Source organism: Capra hircus, chromosome 24 (assembly GCF_001704415.2).
Source record: "Capra hircus breed San Clemente chromosome 24, ASM170441v1, whole genome shotgun sequence".
NCBI classification, from domain to species: Eukaryota; Metazoa; Chordata; class Mammalia; order Artiodactyla; family Bovidae; genus Capra; species Capra hircus.
The window spans coordinates 7,228,370-7,248,072 of NC_030831.1; the positions used below are offsets into that span (position 1 = coordinate 7,228,370).

At 45.5% G+C, this 19,703-nt stretch overlaps 1 protein-coding gene across 2 annotated transcripts in view; it reads left to right on the top strand.

Moving 5' to 3' along the window:
- RTTN (rotatin) overlaps positions 3,745-19,703 on the top strand; it is a 107,385-nt gene continuing 91,426 nt past the window's right edge. Inside the window, exons 1-9 of one of the 2 annotated variants that reach the window (XM_013974305.2) lie at positions 3,745-4,058; positions 4,384-4,571; positions 5,415-5,592; positions 7,500-7,589; positions 9,611-9,704; positions 11,049-11,163; positions 12,116-12,266; positions 16,369-16,534; positions 18,482-18,660. In XM_013974305.2, the coding sequence (XP_013829759.2) occupies positions 4,028-4,058; positions 4,384-4,571; positions 5,415-5,592; positions 7,500-7,589; positions 9,611-9,704; positions 11,049-11,163; positions 12,116-12,266; positions 16,369-16,534; positions 18,482-18,660 (1,192 nt within the window). In that variant the 5' untranslated portion in view covers positions 3,745-4,027. The remainder of the gene's footprint in view (positions 4,059-4,383; positions 4,572-5,414; positions 5,593-7,499; positions 7,590-9,610; positions 9,705-11,048; positions 11,164-12,115; positions 12,267-16,368; positions 16,535-18,481; positions 18,661-19,703) is intronic. The other variant, XM_013974306.2, reaches the window with a different exon arrangement.

Here is a 19,703-nt window from a genome sequence, read left to right on the forward strand (position 1 = left end):
TGGGTTGCCATTTCCTCCTCTAGGGGATCTTCCCGATCCAGGATGTGGAACCCACATCTTCTGCATCGGCAGGTGGATTCTTTTATGCTGAGCCACCTTGGAAGCCCTCCTGGTTCTTAGATGGCTGTTCTTCTGTGTCCTCACTTGGCAAAAGGGAGGAAACCTTTCCTCTCAGAAACCTCTTTTATAATAATATAAAAGCACAAATCCCACTCATGAGAACTCCACCCCTAGGACGCAATCTGCTCCTGAAGGTCCCACTTCCTAATGCCATCACAGTGGAGATTAGATTTTAATGTGAAAAAAAAATTTTTTTTTTTTTTTTGGTGTGGGGGTAACGGGACAAACATTCAGTCCATGGCAAAGAAGCACCCTTCACTTACTGCTACTACTACTAAGTCGCTTCAGTTGTGTCCGACTCTGTGCGACCCCATAGACAGCAGCCCACAAGACTCCCCCGTCCCCGGGATTCTCCAGGCAAAAATACTGGAGTGGGTTGTCATTTCCTTCTCCAATGCATGAAAGTGAAAAGTCAAAGTGAAGTCGCTGAGTCGTGTCCAACTCCTAGTGACCTCATGGACTGCAGTCTACCAGGCTCCTCCATCCATGGGATTTTCCAGGCAAGAGTACTGGAGTGGGGGCCCATTGCCACAGCTGCTAAAATGTTTGTTGTTAGTAGTTACTACAGGTTATGGAGGTCCTGGGGTGCGTGCTGTTACCTGCTTTGGTCCTATCAGAAGGTACAATTATTAATGTCAATTTCTACTTGTAGAAGTTGAGGTTATAGAGGCATCAGTTTTTCTCCCTTACTCCCAATTCTTTCCCCTTGTTTTATGTTAATATCCCTTCTTTTCCTTAGTGGAAGTCTTCCCATCTCCTTGTGATCCTTGCATAGTATCTTGTTATAACATCTAGTTATCCTCTTCTGTGGAGAAGGCGATGGCAACCCACTCCAGTACTCTTGCGTGGAGGATTCCGTGGACAGAGGGGCCTGGCAGGTTGCAGTCCATGTGGTCTCGAAGAGTTGGAGATGACTGAGCGACTTCACTTTCACTTTTCACTTTCATGCACTGGAAAAGGAAATGGCAACCAACTCCAGTGTTCTTGCCTGGAGAATCCCAGGGACGGGGGAGCCTGGTGGGCTGCTGTCTATAGAGTCGCACAGAGTTGGACTCGACTGAAGTGACTTCGCAGCAGCAGCAGCCTCTTCTGCTCTTAGATGGGGGTTCCTTGATGTGGGCTCAGATGATAAAGAATCTGCCTGCAATGCGGTAGCCACAGGTTCGATCCCTGGGTAGTCAAGATCCCCTGTAGAAGGAAAGGGCAACCCACTCCACTATTCTTGCCTGGACAATGCCATGGACAGAGGAGCCTGGCAGGCTACAGTCCATGGGGTCCAAAAGAATCACACATGACTGAGTGAGTAACTCACTACTGCTTAGAGAGTGAACAGGTAACCTAGGATCAGGTATGGAGTATTTCTTCTTGTATCAGTAAATGAAGACTATCATGGTTTTCAGCAGTTGCAGCCACCACCTGATGAGGAACTCAGGGAGGAAAGACACCCTGCCACCTGGCAGCCATCAGACTGCAGCCACTGGCAGAGGGTTGTGAAAACCCAGGATACTGGCGCCAGATAGGTGAGGTGCACATCACAGGAGTGATGTCAGGGAGCCCAGACTCCTGCATTTTCTCATATGCCTAGAAAAGCACTAAATTCCTTCACTTGCGATACCCGGTTTTCCGTTCAGACTCCTGCTTGTTGCAAAACTTCTATATAACCTGGCTATCTCTTCGCCTCCTTGGAACAGTTCTCTCAGGGTTTTCCTGAGATTGTGCCTCTTGGGCCTGAAGTTTTAAAAATTCCCACCGAATAAAACATAACTCTCAGTGTTTTAAGTTGTGCATATTTTTTCAGTGGGCACCAGGCCACCTTAGGTCCCAGCTGGTGGGGTCTTGGTTAAATATACCCCCTCCCCACTCCCTCGATTTCCTCCTGGTGCCTCTCACTGGCCACGGTCAACTCAGGGCTGGAGGCCCCGCTGCCTGGATGGTGCAGCCTTTTCACGTGGACAAATTACTTGCAGGGTCCGGCAAGCGGAGCAGAGCCACTGGAGGGGCCACGTGGAGAGGAACTGGCAGGCCGGCTGCCCCTTCCCTTACTCCCAGACCTCATCCAGCCACCAAGACTTTCTCATTTTCAGAGTGACTCTGACAGACTCACTCTGATTTTGGGCCTTTGTATATACTGTTTCCAAAAATCACTGCAGATGGTCACTGCAGCCGTGAAATTCAGACACTTGCTCCTTGGAAGAAAACCTATCACCAACCTAGACAGCATATTAAAAAACAGAGACATTATAAAGGTCCGTCTAGTCAAAGCTATGGTTTTTCCAGTAGTCATGTATGGATGTGAGAGTTGGACTATAAAGAAAGCTGACCACTGAAGAATTGATGCTTTTGAACTGTCGTGTTGGAGAAGACTCTTGAGAGTCCCTTGGACTGCAAAGAGTCCATTCCGAAGGAAATCAGTTCTGAATATTCATTGGAAGGAATGATGCTGAAGCTGAAACTTGGCCACCTGATACGAAGAACTGACTCATTTGAAAAGACCCTGATGCTGGGAAAGATTGAAGGCAGGAGAAGGGGATGACAGAGGATGAGATAGCTGGATGGCATCACCGACTCAATGAACATGAGTTTGAGTAAGCTCCAGGAGTTGGTGATGGACAGGGAGGCCTGGTGTGCTGCAGTCCATGGGGTTGCAAGGAGTCGGGCACGACTGAGTGACTGAACTGAACTGAACTAATATACTGTTTTCTCTGGCAGAAATTCTCTCACCCCTTTTCACTGCATGGAAAACAAACAAACAAAGCCCAAACTCCTACTTACCCCTCAAGATTCAGCTCAAATGTCACCACAAGCGTCTGTTTTACCTATATACTTGTAGAAGCAGCCAACTCCGAAAAACGGGACAAAGAAACGAATCCTCAGTCAGCCACTTACTAGTTGATGTGACTGTGTGCCAGGAACTTCTCAGATTTTTAAGTGCCTCTTTTGTTTTCCCTTCAAAACAAGAATGGGAATCGGTGCCTCGACATCCCTTTCCCCAGGATGAACAGGTCCCCTAAGTAAAGTGTTCTCTAAAATGCAAATCACTTTACAAATTTCGTTTTGTTGTCAACGCTTTTGCCATTGCCTATATATATATTTTTCTTTCCTGTTGAGATCGAAGTGCAGCAGTCAACCTCAGTGGCATTCAAAAAGAATTCCACCCCCTCCTCAGTCCTTTTCTTTCTACAGCCCCCTTCTCTCCTATGCACTTCCCCTCCGCCGCACTCACGCCTTTTACCACTTGTTTACTCTGAACCACGACTTGACGGGTTACATCCACCTGGATGTGTTACATCCCACAGTTAAAGACGTTGGGTCGTTTAGTCACGGGAGGGAGGCAAGTAGGGGTGGGTAATCCTAACACGAGCCTGCATTCTGAATGGTAAGGGAGCTGGACTTCTCTGGGAGGTGATAATTCAGACTGGCAGGGTGCTGGGCCAGCCCTCGCGGAGGCAGGACGCAGGGCGGGGTTGAGTTTCTGCAGAACCCGCGCCGCAGCCCGCGCGGGCAGGCCGGAACCGCGGGCATTCCGGAACCTCGGACGGGCGGGCGCGGGGCCGGGCCCGGAATTCCGGGAAGGGGCACTACAGTGTGAAGACTACAACTCCCGAAATGCACAGCACAAAGCCCGTTCTCTCCCCGCTTGCCCCCTCTCTGTCCAGTGCTTATGATGAAGACCACCGTCTAAGAACCGCATACGTAACCGTGGAGACCGTACACGCTCTCCTGGCAGTGCGGGAGCCGGGGACAGCTCACGGAGTATACCTCTCACTCGTTGGGTCTTTCGTGCCCACGGTGCAGAACCCGCCTTCGGAGCGGCAGTGTTTCTCGGGGGGACGGTAATTGTGGCCGGACGCGGTGGCGCGGCGGTTTAATTCTCCGGCGGCGGCCGAGCGAGTGGAGAAGAGACGAGATGGTCCTGACCGGGCTCATCCGGAAACTCGGTAACCGTCCGCGTCCCCCCGCGCCCGGGCCGCCCGGCTGAGGCGGCCGCTCGCCGAGGTTGGCCGGGCCTCGTTCACGGAGGCCGGGCCACCGCGGCGACGACTTCCCGTGGCGGCCGGGCAGCGCCCCGGGGACCCACGTCGGACTCGGTGTAGATACCCCGGCGTTCGCGTCACGGCCTGCGCGTGTAGACGGAACCGGCTTGTTCCTTTGCCTCTTCAGCCGGCTCCCGCCCCCGGCCTGGATAGGGAAAGCGCTGGGGGGGATCCTCGGCTGGCGGCTCTCGGGGTCGGGAAACAGACGTGTGCTGTGCTGCTTTGACAGGTCACCCGCTGGCCGAGATCCGGGAGCGCGCGCTCAGGAGTATTCTCTGCAAGCTCGAGCACAGCTTGGTCCGCGGCGCGGACCTGGCTTCGCACAGGCTGCTGTTTCTCCACTTGCTGGAATGGTTCAATTTCCCGTCCGTCCCAATGAAGGACGAGGTCCTGGGTCTGCTGAGCAGACTGGTTAAGGTTAGCATCCCTTCGAAATAAGCAAGTGTTCCGTAGTCGCTTAGTTGGAGCTTCTGTTGAAAATTATTAATTTAAAAAAAAGAATCACAACTGGAGATGTTGAATTTTAATTCGTCAGGGTATATGATGTTCCTCCTTTCCTCTTATGTGTGATGTTGACCCTCCCAGGGTCTCATATGCTCTGAAGTTAACACGGTTTCTGAGTTCAGGGATGTTCCCCTTTTTTGGGCATCATCTTGGGAGGTTAATATTTGTCATGCTGTTTTCCCTTATGGTCTGTTGTTTACATGTTAAAAATTAGAGGTATTTTTGTACAAAAGAGAACACATGAAAGATGATGTTACAGATCCCGATGGTAGACAGCACACGTGTTGTTTCGTTTTGTTTCTCCTCATACCTGGTTTTCAGATTATTTTTCTGTCTTGAGAGTAGTTAGTTGTCAGGGTGGAATAGCTCAGTGCTAGTTTAAGGTTTCCAAACTTTATAAATCACGTGCAGTTGTAGGGGGTACTTATTACTTTGGCATCCTGTGAGTGGTTGGAGGTAGGAAAGGATAGGGCCAGTGTCAGTGGAGAGAAGTAATCAGTTTAATAAATAAAAGTAGGGTTTGATAATGTGCATTTCTAATGTTCATTGTCTGGGCTTTTCTCTCGTCAGTTTGACTGAATATTTCATATATGTCTGTATGAATCTATGTGTCATGTACATCATTGCAAGTTTTATGTTTTAAAAAGGGAACATCTGATATACCAAAAATAGTTTCATGTTTTACTTGCTGTAGCATAAACTCTAGAGGTTTTGATATTCATAGTTTTTCTCAAGATTCTCCTTTTCTGATTGCAGTATCCTCCGGCAGTGCAGCATTTGGTCGATCTTGGTGCAGTCGAATTCTTATCTAAACTTCGCCCTAATGTGGAGCCGAATCTGCAGGCGGAAATTGATGGCATTCTGGATGGACTTTTTAGTCTTCCTTCAGAAGTTCCTGAAACATATTCTTCATCTTACCAGACCAGTCAAACTGGTAACTCTCTGAAGTCAAACTGATGAAGTCAATTAATCAATCATTCTGTTAATATATTGCTTCTAATGGTTAATTCTAAGGAAAGGGACCTTGGTGGTGGTGGTGGTAGTTGCTCAGTCATGTCCGACTCTTTGTGACCCCACGGACTATAGCACACCAGGCTCCTCTGTTTATGGGATTCTAAACCCTTTCCCACTCCCCCATCCCATAACTTACTTTTCCTGTGTTAATTTATATGAATTTGACCATAACTCTCCTCCTCTAACATTATACAGGGACTTGCGTGTAGGTCATATGGTAAAGAATCTGCCTGCAGTGCAGGAGACACAGGTTCAATCTCTGGGTTGGAAGATCCTCTGGAGAAGGAAATGGCAGCCCACTCCAGTATTCTTGCCTGGAGAATCCCATGGACAGAGGAGCCTGGCGGGCTACAGTCCATGGGGTCACAAAGAGTCAGACCCGACTGAGCAACTAACACCACCAACATTATAGACAGGAGGACAGTTGTGTAATTTTGCCTTTTTGGTTGAGGGGCATAAAAAGATGCACGTAACTTTCTTTATGTGAGACTACTTTGACCGATTGTTTTTTAAACGATAAGAAATATTCATTGAGCACTCATTACTAAGTGCCAGGCATTGTTTTAAATGTTTTATACTTTCATTTTGGAACTGTGTTCTTCATAGTGATACTCATGATTTTGTTATGGGATACAATCAAAATGAACTACACATTATTATACCTGCTAAAATCAGAGTTGAAGAGACTAGATTTATGTCCCAGGTCTGCCACTAGCTGTGTGGTCTTGGCTAAGGGCCTCAGTCCCTCTAGGCTTTGTTTTCTCTTCTAGAAATCGGTACAATAAACGAGAACATCTTACAAGATTTTTGTGAGGGTTAAGTGAGACAGTACTTAGCATAGAGCCCAGCGTCTATTAAGCCCAGAACTCCTATTTGATGTCCAGTAGTTCCTTGCTCATGGAAAGCATTTAAATTGATGTGAAGAAAAGCAAATGCTCTTGAAATTTGTGAAAAGTATAAGATTTTCATACTCTTGAGTATGAAATTGAAGTATAAACAAGTGTGTTTTTGCTCATTTAATCTATTAGACTCGATGTTTCTCTATCCAGTGCTCTGCTGTCCCTGCTGTGACCCTCGGGCCCGCTCTCAACAGGAAATAACAATAGCAGCTGCCATTTACTGAATTCTTGTGTGATTGTGATTTTTAACAGTGTATTTTAGAATTTCTTTGTAAGGCATAACAAAGAAAGGATAATCTTATATCATGAATTTTCAACCTAGTTCCTGCAGGTAATGTTAGAGGAGTGGTCGTGGGCTAATTTGTAGTTATCTGTATCAGTCTGAGGACCACTGGCATGAAAATTGCAAATGGAAAATTACAAAATTGAGTTTTAGCCTTTTCTTCATTCTCAGTCTCATTACAATTGAAGTGCTGAATATGCAATCATGTATGATAGGGGATAGTCAGAGTTACTGAAAGGTAGTGCCTGAATCTTGCCTTGGCAACTTTTTTCTTAAAAACGTGAATGGAAAATTGAAGTGATGGGGAACTATGTGGCGTAAAAGAGGAGAGAGATGGACTAAGAAGCAGAGGTGAACAGTCCTTGAATTAATCCTTGCAGCGAATTCTTTATGTACATTGTGCATGTTTTCATTCTAAGAAATACTTGCAATTACTTAACAGTAAAAGAAGAAACTCCCTGAGTTTGAAATTGACTCAGCAGTCACATTTTTTCCCTCTTTAGGAGGACAGATTATTCAGAGAAACATAACTGCATTTTTTTTAGTTTTTAAAATGATCCAGAAACTTAAACCATTAACATATGAAAAGAGCAAATTTCACTTTCAGCAAGTAATACATTAATAATATATATATTTTCTTTTCAGATTTGCTGCATCAACCTGAAATCTTAACAGGATATTTTCCTCAAGAGAAAAGTACTTTGCAGCAGACAGAAATACCTTCACGACCTGTGGGTGAGTGTCTGTGGTGAAGTAGATACTGTTGACCTCGGAAATTGGAACATAATATACTTTTCCTCATTGTTCTGAAGACATGTTGTGTCTTAAATGTTTCAGCAGCAAACTGTTTATTTCCTCTAATTAGATTAGGATAGTCTAAAGGGTCCAGCTTAATTGTTCTTACTGCCTTTGAGCTGCTTTGTGGGTGTGGTAATGGTGCAGGTCCTTGGAGCTTGTTGAGCGGGGAGTCTCTGTCAGGAGCTGAGCTGTGCCCTGTCACCTCATGAGAACTCACGTCACCTCGTGAATTCTCCAGCTCACCCAGCAGGACTGTCCATCCACTGACACAAGCCAAAGACTCTGGATCACGTGTGTTTTTCCCTCTGTCGTTATCCCCACATCGGTTGACCTGCGAGTTCTGGTTTAGAGCCTCTCCCGGGAACCTCATCCAGGGCTTCCTGTGTCTGACCTCTGCTCACGTGCCACCTCCTCAGAGAGGCCTTCCTGACGACTCCAGCCAGGGTCACTTTTTCTCTGTCTTTGGTTTTCTTCTTACATGTGTTTATTAAACTCTGTGTTTATTTACGTCTTGTTTGTCTCCCTTGTTGTAAGCTTAATGGCAGCCACAAGAACCGCTTCGTCCGGTGTGGGTGTGGGGAACAATGCCGGAAGTGCACTAGGTGTTCAGTATGTATTTTTTGAATGAATGAGTGATCTTCATGGAGTCCCAGACTGATACTCTTAATAACCCCATTTTACTAGTGAGGACCTTTGGACTTAGGAAAGGATAAAATCTTTGTACTAGATGACACAGTTAGGGCACGGTTAAGTGAGCACGAACTTTATATTTTATTGCCTGTGAAGTTGATATGAAAAGGCTATTTCCGGTGATATTTCTATGGACATCAAGTATTCAGAGCAACTCAGTTTGGAAGCCCTCTGTTACAGAAAAGATTTTGTAGAAATTCTCAGATTGAGTACAGCGTAAGAAGGAACAGAAGACTTGCTTAGCTGTTAAAATACTTGGCCTTTCCTTTCTGTAAAAGTTGTGTTAGATTTCTTGGGAGCTTAGGTTTGATATGGTAGTTCTTTGTGTTTGTGGCTGAGAGGCTTAATGTAGTGACAACCGGAGACATCTGAAGGGAGTGTCTCCAGGGCTGGGAAGGGTGGGTATTTGAGTGAAGCTGTTGAAAGCATCCAGGAAGACTGAGACGGTGACGCATTTTTGTGTGAGTTGTAGTTTGTGGATTTGATGGTGTGGATTCTTTTAGATGCATCTTTGTGTCCTTCCCAAGTCTTGCTTTTCTCTTAGACGGTAAGCCTTGCTTTTATGTTAACAGTTTTGAAAGAAGCAACTGTGCTGTGTTTGGGAATTTAATAATATCATTACCTGAATTTAGCAATCCCATGCTCTTTTCAAAGCGTGTGGCAGAAAGACTATTTGCCATTTGGAAGAGCTTCTGTGTTGCCACCTTAAGTTGTACACTGGAAGATCTGTTTAAAAATAATTTGAAGGAGGGTAGTATAAAATTGCATTCGGTTTCTTGGATTTCTTTTAATTTTGTTTGAGCACTGATATTTGATCTTTAACCTTATGGTCTTCAAGTCATCCTCAAAGAGTAACCGTTAAAATATCGAACCCTATTTATGATATTTGAACTTGACTTACTAAATACAGTGTATGATTACATTTATATCATTTTTAATTTCTACAGTTAGAGATCGCCAAATACCAGTTTCTTTTGTTTAAGGTCTCTGTTCTGGGTAGCCACGTGACAGAATAAATAGTTGCTGCTATAAATGTCGTTCAATATTGGTTTCTAAAAATAATAGGAATTGTGTTTAAATTGTGAAAAGAGATCTGTTATTTTTTCTTTGAGGAGACAAATTTGCAGCTGATCTTTTTGACATACTTCAGGGAACTGTGAGCTGTAACTTTATTTGGGGACTTGTTTTGAAGGCAAAGCGTTCCTTGGAACATTGCAAATCTGTCCACGTTGCCTCCTTCGCTGCCTTATGTTTTGCTCTTCCGTTAGCAGCAAATCGGACCGCGAAGTGCTTGAAGTTTTCTACTTTCCCCTGGCTCCCCCTGACCGCAGCTGACAGACATGTTCTCTCGTCCAATGAAAGGTACTGTGCCCGATGTATGGCAGGTGTTTTGGCTTCTCGTATTTGTAGCCATGAAGTCTGAGAGTTATTACTATACATTTTCATCAGGAAAAAAAAAAAAGATTCTAAAAGTGGCTGTGGTTGGTAGTAATGGGAATATATGAATGATTTTCAGTATTTCAAAAAGGAAGCCAGAAAATTCCCCTTTGCCTTTAATCAGGCTTCACATCAAGTTTCTTTTATGTGCTTGGAATCCTGTGCATGCTTTGGTGACATGAGTCATCTCTTATCAACCAGATTAGCTGGCTATTGCTTAGGCCCTTGGTGTATAAAAATGGAGAGATTAAACATAAATGCAGTCTTTTTAGTAGACAGTATATTTCAAAACATGGACTCTGTTAAGGGAAGGTTGGAGACCTCTGATCTGATCTTATGTAATGGATTTTATTTGGTCATTAATCCTCAAAATAGAGAGATGATATCTAGAAGTTTGGAGAGTGTCTAGTTTCACTTTTTGCTAAAACTTAATTTCAATGAATGTCACACCAAATGCGTTGTCTGCCTTGTTTTGGTGAGAGTCTGAAAAATAAAGATCAACTTCTAGAGTTTGGACCAAATAGGGGGATGCTATTAAGTGACTTCTGATGATGGCCATTCCAGGCCTGCAGTGAATTTTTTTGGAAAAACATGCTGAAGAGGTTGCATGCAGCTGGGGTTGGGCCCGAGTGGCATTGATCTCTCAGTTCTGCGTTGGTTGCTAAGGAAGGATATGGTCTTGGGGCGCGTGTGGGTGGTGAATGGTGGCTTGGAGCTGGACTGAGAGTGGTTTGGTTTCTTGGGGTGAGAGGTGAACAACTGCTGCCTTGCTGGGGAGGCAAGTGCTGTCAGAGAAGTTTAGGGGTGTGGTCTTCATGGGACAAGAGAGGAGTGCCAGCTTGATTCCCATCAAGTAGGGAAGAGCAGTAAGGAATCTAATGCCTAGAATTTAATTCTGAATCTACTATGATTTCCTCTGTTTTATTTCCTAATTCATTTAGCAGATTTCACTGACCTCATTTCATGGCATCGTGATGGTCCCTGGGCACACAGTGGTGGGCACTGTGATGTCCCTGCTCCTGAGGAGGGCCCAGGGGCCTGCAAAGTCGACAGGCAGTAACTGCAGCACAAATTCCGGGCACGTGAAAGAACACCTCACCCAGGCTTGCTCATTGGTTAGTGAGGAGAGCTGGGAAGGTTTCCCAGGGGACGATGTGTCAGCCGAGACCTGAAGGGTTCTGATAGGGTCATTATGCCGCCTGGTTCCGTAGAATCTGGCATGGATAAACATTTTTAAAAAATAAGGACTGTATTTTGTATATTTTGCAGCTCTTTAAGAAGTAGTAACCACACTGTAATCTGGAACTCCTGTGAACTGTTGAAAGATGTTATCATGCAAGATTTTCCTGCTGAGATATTCCTTCAAAGGCCAAAAATTGTTCAGGTGCGTTTCCTCTGTAATTATTTTAGATTTTGAAATAGGGGACTTTTTGCAGTGAAACACATTGTGCAAAGTAGGAGTCCTCGGGAGGCAAATGTACACTCTCATGTTTAGATAATGAACTGCCGGACTTTTCAGACCCATTATTCTCTAACTTACTTGGACAGAGGTTGTCCTCCTGATGGGAGGTGGTCTCATTTGGCACACTCAGTCCAGTTTGGCCACCTTGGCCTCACCATTGATGGGTCACTTGATGGGGAGGACAGACATGGGGCACTGACGTTGGGCGGCCGTGACCAGTCTGATCAGCGAGACTCGTATCACTCTGAGCATGTGGGTTCGAATGCGCAGTGCCGGCTGCTGTGGGAACGGCAGAGGTGAGCGGTGTGGCTGCCTTCTAGGCGCCAGGCTGCAGCCTGCCGCACACATGTGCAGCAGAGATGCTGGAGCCTGCGCTGGGCTGCAGCCTGTCCACAGCGTCCGGTCAGGCCCGGCACCCTTGCTCTGCAGTTACCAGGCTGAGATGGGTGCTGCGAGTGGCGGCTGTGAATACATGCTGTCCCAGCTCCAAGTGATAGCAGAGGAACAGCTGTTAATCATCAAAACATGCCAAATGATTTGGCTGTTTGATATGAAAAAGGCTTGCTGTACTTAAAAAAAAAATATTCTGTAACAATGTCTCGAATGTTGACTGTTTTCCTGTGTTCTTCGGGATAGGTACTCAACTAACAGTTCAGATATGAGAAACGCTGACTGTTCCTTTAAATTAGTTCTTCGACCCGTCTTCCAGCAGTACGCTGTCATTTTTACACATTTCTGCTGCTTCTCTCTTATAAATATTTGGCACCTTATTGTGATTTCTTTGATTGTCCATTTAACCTTGAGTAAGCTTTGTGTCCGTCTTTGCAGTCGAGCACTTTGTTCCCATGGTCGTTTTCCTCACTCTTCGTTTCAGAGCCTTTTATCTCTGTTGAAACTGGCCTTTGGAGGAGACGGGAAGCATCGTCTGGCATTACAGTCAGTGTCCTGCCTGCAGCAGCTGTGCACGTGTTTAAGAAACAGACTCAATTTCCACAGAGATCCAAGTTTCTTCTCTAATAAACAAGGTATTTCTGTTTGTTTATTCCTTGTGCACTGGTGGTGTTTGTAGATTCTTCCAAGAACTCCCCATTGTACTTACTGTCAGGCTTACTGTATGTGTACATTTTCACAGCGGAAATGCCCCATCCTGAGTGTTTATCAAATCAATCTTTGAAAACAGCGTGTTAATGACGGAAGAACTCATGAGCCCATCCTCTTTTTTTTCTTTAAACAGAATGAACTCATTAACTTTTAAAAAAAAATTTGTTTGTTTGGCTGTGTCTGGTCGTAGCTGTATTTCTGTTTGTTTGGCTGTGTCTGGTTGTAGCTGTATTTCTGTTTGGCTGTGTCTGGTTGTAGCTGTATTTGTTTGGCTGTGTCTGGTTGTAGCTGTATTTGTGTGTGTTGTTTGGCTGTGTCTGGTTGTAGCTGTATTTCTGTCTGTCTGTTTGGCTGTGTCTGGTCGTAGCTGTATTTCTGTTTGTTTGGCTGTGTCTGGTTGTAGCTGTATTTCTGTCTGTCTGTCTGGCTGTGTCTGGTCGTAGCTGTATTTCTGTTTGTTTGGCTGTGTCTGGTTGTAGCTTTATTTGTTTGGCTGTGTCTGGTTGTAGCTGTATTTTTGTCTGTTTGTTTGGCTGTGTCTGGTCGTAGCTGTATTTCTGTTTGTTTGGCTGTGTCTGGTTGTAGTTGTAGCACGCGGGTCTTCCTCCTCATGTGGGACCTTGGGATCTTTTGTCGCAGCATGTGGACCCTCTCATTGTGGCTTGCGGGCTCAGTTCTTGGAGCACACTGGCTTAGTTTCGCCCCGGCATGTGGGATCTTAATTGTTCTAGGGAGGGAGCCTGTGTCCCTGCATTGCCAGGCGATTCCTGGGTGGCCAGGGAAGTCCCCGCGTCCTCTCTTTTGATACGAGACTTCTGCACGGTGTTTTTCTCCCATGCGTGCAGTGGCGATAGGAACTAAGGACTGGGATTGTAAGTCCAGCTGATCACGTGGGGCTTTGGGCATTTTAGCAAGTTATACATTGTGTTAAGAAATTGTTCGGTTTGAAAAATACCTGTCTGTATTTTATGGAAACTATTTTAATGCAACTTGTGGTGCAGGCGGTTAATATGGTAGCAGTGCCAGACTCCTCAGGGGAAGAGCACCACCTAATGGCCATCAGGAGTACTCTGGGCTGGCCTTGTCACACCTGCACTTCAGTTCAGGGTTTCTGTGTTCTTACGCAGTATCCATTGAAAGTCGAATGTTTAATTACAGTGACTTGTCATGCTCATAGTTAAGACCTATTTTGTTGAGAGCATCACTGATCCTGTGCTACTTGAATACTTATGCTTTATATCAGCTTTATTATGGACTTCAGGGGACCTGGGGTTTCCTCAGTAACATTCTTGAGAGCTTGTGGGTACCCCATATTTCATCAGAGAAAGAGTTAAGTGCAATTTGGTTGGTTAAAGTAGTGGATAAATCAGGAGACTTACTCATCTATTAAATAAATGTTTATCACCAATTCTGTGCCAACCAGTGCTTGTGGGCAGGGGTACCTCGTCAGATCAGGGGTGGCGGCACCTCTTGTCAGATCAGCAGCGGCAATATGTTAGAAGTGGAGCACACAGTACGTGCACTGTGCTTGAATCATCCCGAAACCATCCATCCACCTGTGGCCTCCCGTCCCTGGAAAAACTGTCTCCCACGAAACCGGCTCCTGGTGCCAGAAAGGTTGGGGGCCACAGCTCTAGGGGCGAAGCACTGAACAGGGCAAGTGTGGTGCCACCTGTCGGAGCTTATGCTGTGGAAGGCTGGTACAGGGCGCAAACACAGGAGTGTTCAGGTAGGTCGTGCCTGAAGGGGATAGGAAGGGTGCTGTGACAGAACGTGACCCGGGAGACGGGTCACCTGGGTAGGATGGTCAGGGAAGGCCTCCGGGAGGAGGTGGCCTGACAGTGAGTAGGAACCTCCATCTGAAGGGCTGCAGGAGGAGAATTCAGGGAGGCCAGAGGCCTCGGCACCCCACTCCAGTACTCTTCCCTGGAAAATCCCACGGGTGGAGGAGCCTGGTAGGCTGCAGTCCATGGGGTCGCTAAGAGTCAGACATGACTGAGTGACTTCACTTTTACTTTTCACTTTCACGCATTGGAGAAGGAAATGGCAACCCACTCCAGTGTTCTTGCCTGGAGAATCCCAGGAACGGAGGAGCCTGGTGGGCTGCTGTCTACGGGGTCAGACATAGTCAGACACGACTGAAGCAACTTAGCAGCAGCAGCAGAGGCCTCAGGCACGAGGGCGACCTGCTTGAGGAGCAGAAGTCAGGCTGGAGTGAGTGAGGTGGTTAACCAGGTGGGGGTGCAGGAGGGGAAGGCGGGAGGTGGCCTGGGGCAGCGGGTATTGGGATTTGCAGCTCTTGGTATGACTTTGTATTTTCTTTGAAGTGCAGTGAGAAGCTCTTGGAGAGTTGTTATTGTTCCTACCTACGCAGATGTCTTTGTTTTACCTAATTCTTTAAAAAAAATTATGGTAAAATACACATAGCATAAACTATGCCATTATAAACATGCAGTTCGGTGCGTTCACTGCATTCATGCTGCTGTGCCCTCATCACCATCCTGTGTTTCCAGACCTTTCTTTTCATCCTGAACAGAGACTCTGTAAGCACAGCAGAACCCCCATTTCTCCTTCCATCTGCAGCCCCCGCTAATCTCTAATCTATTTTCTGGCTAGGTTCTTCATTTAAATGGGATCATACAATATTTTTCTGGCTGATTTCATTTAGTTTAGTGTTTTCAAGGTTCATCTATGTTGTAGCAGATGTCAGAACTTTATTCACTTTTATGGCCGAATAATATTTTATTGTATGTACACACCACGTTTTATTTATTCATTCATCTGTGGATGGATGTGGGGGTTGTTCCCAGCTTCTGACTATTGAGTGATGCTCTTGTGAACATTGGCATATCTGTTCAAGTCCTTGCATTCAGTTCTTTCGGGTGTATACCCAAGAATAGACATACTGAGTCTTGTGCTAATTCTGTTTGTCTCTCTGTGTGTGTGCATGCTCAGTCACGTCCTAGTCTTTGCGACCCTATGGACTGTAGCCAGCCAGGCTCCTCTGTTCATGGGATTTTCCAGGCAAGTGTACTGGAGTGGGTAGCCATTCCCTTCTCCAGGGGATCTTCGACCCAGGGATCAAATCTGTCTCCTGCATTAGCAGGCAGATTCTTTACTGCTGAGCCACCTGGGAAGCCCTTAGCTTTCTGAAGAACCACCAAAATATTTTCCACAGTGGCTGTACAATTTTACATTCCCACCAGCAGTGTATGAGGCTTCCAGTTTCTGCACAGCCTCTCTGACAGTTTTTTCTTTTTAATCATAGTCATCCTAGTAGGAGTGAGGTGGTATCTCATTGTGGTTTTGATTCCCTAATGGCTGTTAATTAATGACTAGGGGTTCTCTAGTGACTTTTCGTGTGCTTATTGGCCATAGATTTTTAGAGAAATGTCCATCAAAGTTTTTTGCTCATTTTTAAGTTGGGATATTTGACTTTTTTTTATTGTGAGTTTTGGGAGTTATTTATATATCCTGGATATTAAATCCTTAGCGGGTGTTTGACTTGCAAATATTTTCTCCCATTCTGTAGGTTGTTACTTTGTTGATAATGTCCTTTGATGCATACAAGTTTTCAGTTTTGATAAAGTCCAGTTTATCTCTGTTTTCTTTGTTTGTTTGTATTTTTCCTGTATTATCTAAAAATCGTTATAAATCCAAGGTCATGAGGATTCACCCCTATGTTTTCTGCTAAAGAGCTTTATGGTTTTAACTCATATTTTGGTTGTTGATTCATTTTGAGCTCATTTTTGCACATGGTTTGAGGTATGGTCTCTAAGAGGGCTTTAAGCAGGAGAGTAGATGGTTTGGTTTCTGATGTTGTAGGTGAGGTGCTGGCTAGAAGGTTCTGTGTAATCAGGTCAGTTTCATATGACCCTCACGTGCTAAGGGAGCACTGCCGAAAAGGTTGACCTTCGCTTTTCCCTCAGAGAAGCATTTCTACTATTTTCATTTTTTTTAATGACAAAAAGCTCATAATCAGTCATTTGTCTGTACCAGGGAGTAATTTTATTTTTTCTCCCTCAGATGCCGTGTCCCAGAACTCTTCCCTGTCTTACTGTCCTGACGCCAGGGCGGCTCCGCATTCCCAGAACCCATCTCCCGGAAGCAGCAGCCCGCGGCCCTCCGTGGTGGGGCGCACGGGTCAGCGGCCGCGGGGGGACGGCCAGGACTGGGACGCCGTGTCCTCCAGGTGACCGGGGCTAAGGGAGCTCGAGCGCCTGTCAGTGCTAGAGGGAGATCGCCTTTCTCTTCTGTCTTATCTTTTGAAGCATTATCAGATGTTGGCCTTGTGTTAACCAGTGGCTTTCATACTTTTTTGACCATGACCTCCAGTAAGAAATAAGTATTATACTACAACCCAGCACTCAGAGCACAGACATATACCCTGAGTGTGTGTGTGTGTGTGTGTGTGTGTGCATGCATGTGCATGTGTGTGTCCCTGTGTCCGTACACCAAAACAAAATGTTCACACAACTGTTCTGTGATTTTGCATGTTACAGAGTGAACTGCATTATTTGTTCATTTCTATTTTGTCAAGAAAATGGTGATTCTGACCCACTGAATTGTTTGTAGCAGCCACAAATGGACTGTGATCTAGTTTAAGAGCATAGTTTTTAAATGTTGGATACATCTTGATAACATTTTAATGAAACCCACTTCTGGGTTTCATTTAATTGTAATTTAAATGTATTGGTGTTTACTGTTAAAGGGAATGATTGGAGAATTAAAGTCCCCTTCAAGGTGCAGAGTTCATGGTGTTTATGGTGTTTTATTTATTTGTTTGTACAAAGAAGAGTTTTGCACATCGTTTCCTTAAAGGAACTGGCACGGTGTTTGTGTGTTACCTCATCCTTAGGCTACAAGCATCTTAAAAACCTCTTAGTCTTTTCCTTAGTCGTTACACTAAATGCTCCCTGAGACCCGCACTTGTGTGTCGGCCTGATTCTTTTCTCCTGACATGACTAGTGTGGCCGCTCCAGGCTAACACCGACTCACGCTTGCTGTGTTCTTGGTGTCACCTCAAGGGCTTCACGTGCTTTGTCTCACGTGGTGTCCTCATAGGAGTCCTGTGCTATGATTGGAATGATTATTATCATCATTTATAGACAAACCTGAGGCTGGGAGGGCTGGGGGCCAGCCCCAGTTTGCACTGCGCAGGGGCTGGGCAGTGCGGTCCGAGACGGCTCCTTTGCTGAAAGCGCGGCTGCTGTTGATCAGTGTGGTTTTCCTCCTCAGCTCGTTCTCTGAGCTGTAAGTAGTGTGCTGCATGCTTTAAATTTTCACTTCTGAGTGAACTTCCTTCCAGCCCTTTCAGAGTTAGAGAGAAGCCCAGCTCATTTCCATGTTTTTGGATGCTTGGTATATTGGAGCTGAAGGAATGACAATGTGTATTAAATTGTACGTGTTCAGTAGCGTCAGTCCGTCTCTGTGATTCAGCTTCAGCTGTGGGTAACATCAAAAGTCAACATTTTGGGATGCTTTGTAAACATGATGTTTCAAGCCTTTCTATGGCACTTTGATCCCCACCCCACCCTGTATACCCAAGGTAAAATTTTTTTTTTTTTAAATAAAGAAAGCTAAGAAAGATGGGATGTTCCACTTCTGGGTACATTTTCAAAATCATATGATGTTGACTGTCCTAAATAAAGTAATCCATTTCTCATCATGTTTTTCTGGCATTTTCTTGCATTCTTCAGTTGCTAACATTGGCTTAGTTCGAACATTTGGTGAAAATCACAGAAAGTCTAGGGAGCCATATGAACTATTTAGTTTTTGCCTTTATAAGTTATGGAAGAACTTTGCTATGAATCTGTTTGCTTTCCTTCAGAGATGGATGGGTTTTCAGTGCTTATGTCTATTACTGCTACAGGAATGTTGACATGTTTGGAGAATATCAGTTTGAAGAACAAAATATAAATGCATTCTTGGTTTCGCTTACAATTTTGAGCCATCTTTATGGAGTTTAACGTCATAAACTTGTCAAGGTTTCTAGCAGTCTGACCACAGTTGTTCCATGGAACAGTATAGTCGAGCCCAGTTCGAAGCTTCTTAATAAGCCAGACAGCAGCCGTGCAGTAGTCTGTCTGCAGGCGGTTTCCCCACCCCAGGGTCGTGATTGTCTTTGCTTGCTTTACAGTGGGAGTAGCAGCCACGCTCACGTCAGCTCGCGGGTCTCTGCCCCCTCGCCTCTGGACCTGGCGCCCGTGGACCTGCCGGAGCTGGCGGAGGACACGCTGGAGCTGCAGCTGCAGCAGCTGAGCCTGCCCCAGCTCTGCGTCTCCCTCCTGGAGGCCGCCACGCCCCTCCTGAGGACAGGTCGGTGGGCCTTGGAGCCAGAGCTCGTCGGTACACTTTGTGTTTGTTTCTGTTTTCTAGGACTCTCATTTTTCTCTTTTTCACCTTCTGTCTTACGATCTTTAAAAATCTGTATTTACTTAGTAAGTTCACATTACTGAGGACTTAGTAAGGGCTTTATTGTCTTTCAGTTAAACGTGGATGTCACGGAACACTGTTCAGATAGAGTGTCCCCTTTCACTTCTGGCCTTTTATGGCACAGACATCCACTTGTGTGTGGCTATTTTAAAGGTAAGCAGTGAGAAAAAAAACAGCACAACTGAAGTGAGTTAGAGAAGATGGACTGGCAGGAATAGACCAAAAGAAAAACTTCTTGGTTTTGCTCTTTAGAGATTTTTTGAGTTGCTTCCAGTTGTTCACTCTTCCCACTCAGTTTTGACTTGAGTGATAAGTGAAAGTGAAAGTCGCTCAGTTGTGTCTGACTCTTTGTGACTCCAAACTCCTGTATATAGACTATACAGTCCATGGAATTCTCCAGGCCGGAATACTGGAGTGGGTAGCCTGTCCCTTCTCCAGTGGATCTTCCTGACTCGGGAATCAAACTGGGGTCTCCTGCATTGCAGGCGGATTCTTTATCAACTGAGTTATGAGGGAAGCCTGAGTGATGGGGACATGTTAAAAACCACAACAGTCCCAACACTGGATTGTACCTTTGCAGTAATATCTTCCTCTTAAAAAACAAACCAGAGTTCAGAAAACCCAGACCTTCTGGAATGACATTTCCTCACCATTGTGCTGGGTAAGTTTGCGCAGATGTCCTGCAGTGAACTCTGGGAAGTGGCTGTGATCTTCCTGGAGAAAGAATAGCGTGGCCAATGTCCAGGGCAGTCCTGCAATCAGTCAGGTTACCACGCACCAAGGCCCAGCTGTGCTCAGCTGCTGGATGGGGTCTGCTGCTGCTGCTGCGTTGCTTCAGTTGTGTCTGACTCTGTGCGACTCCATGGACGGCAGCTCACCAGGTTCCCTCGTCCCTGGGATTCTCCAGGCAAGAACACTGGAGTGGG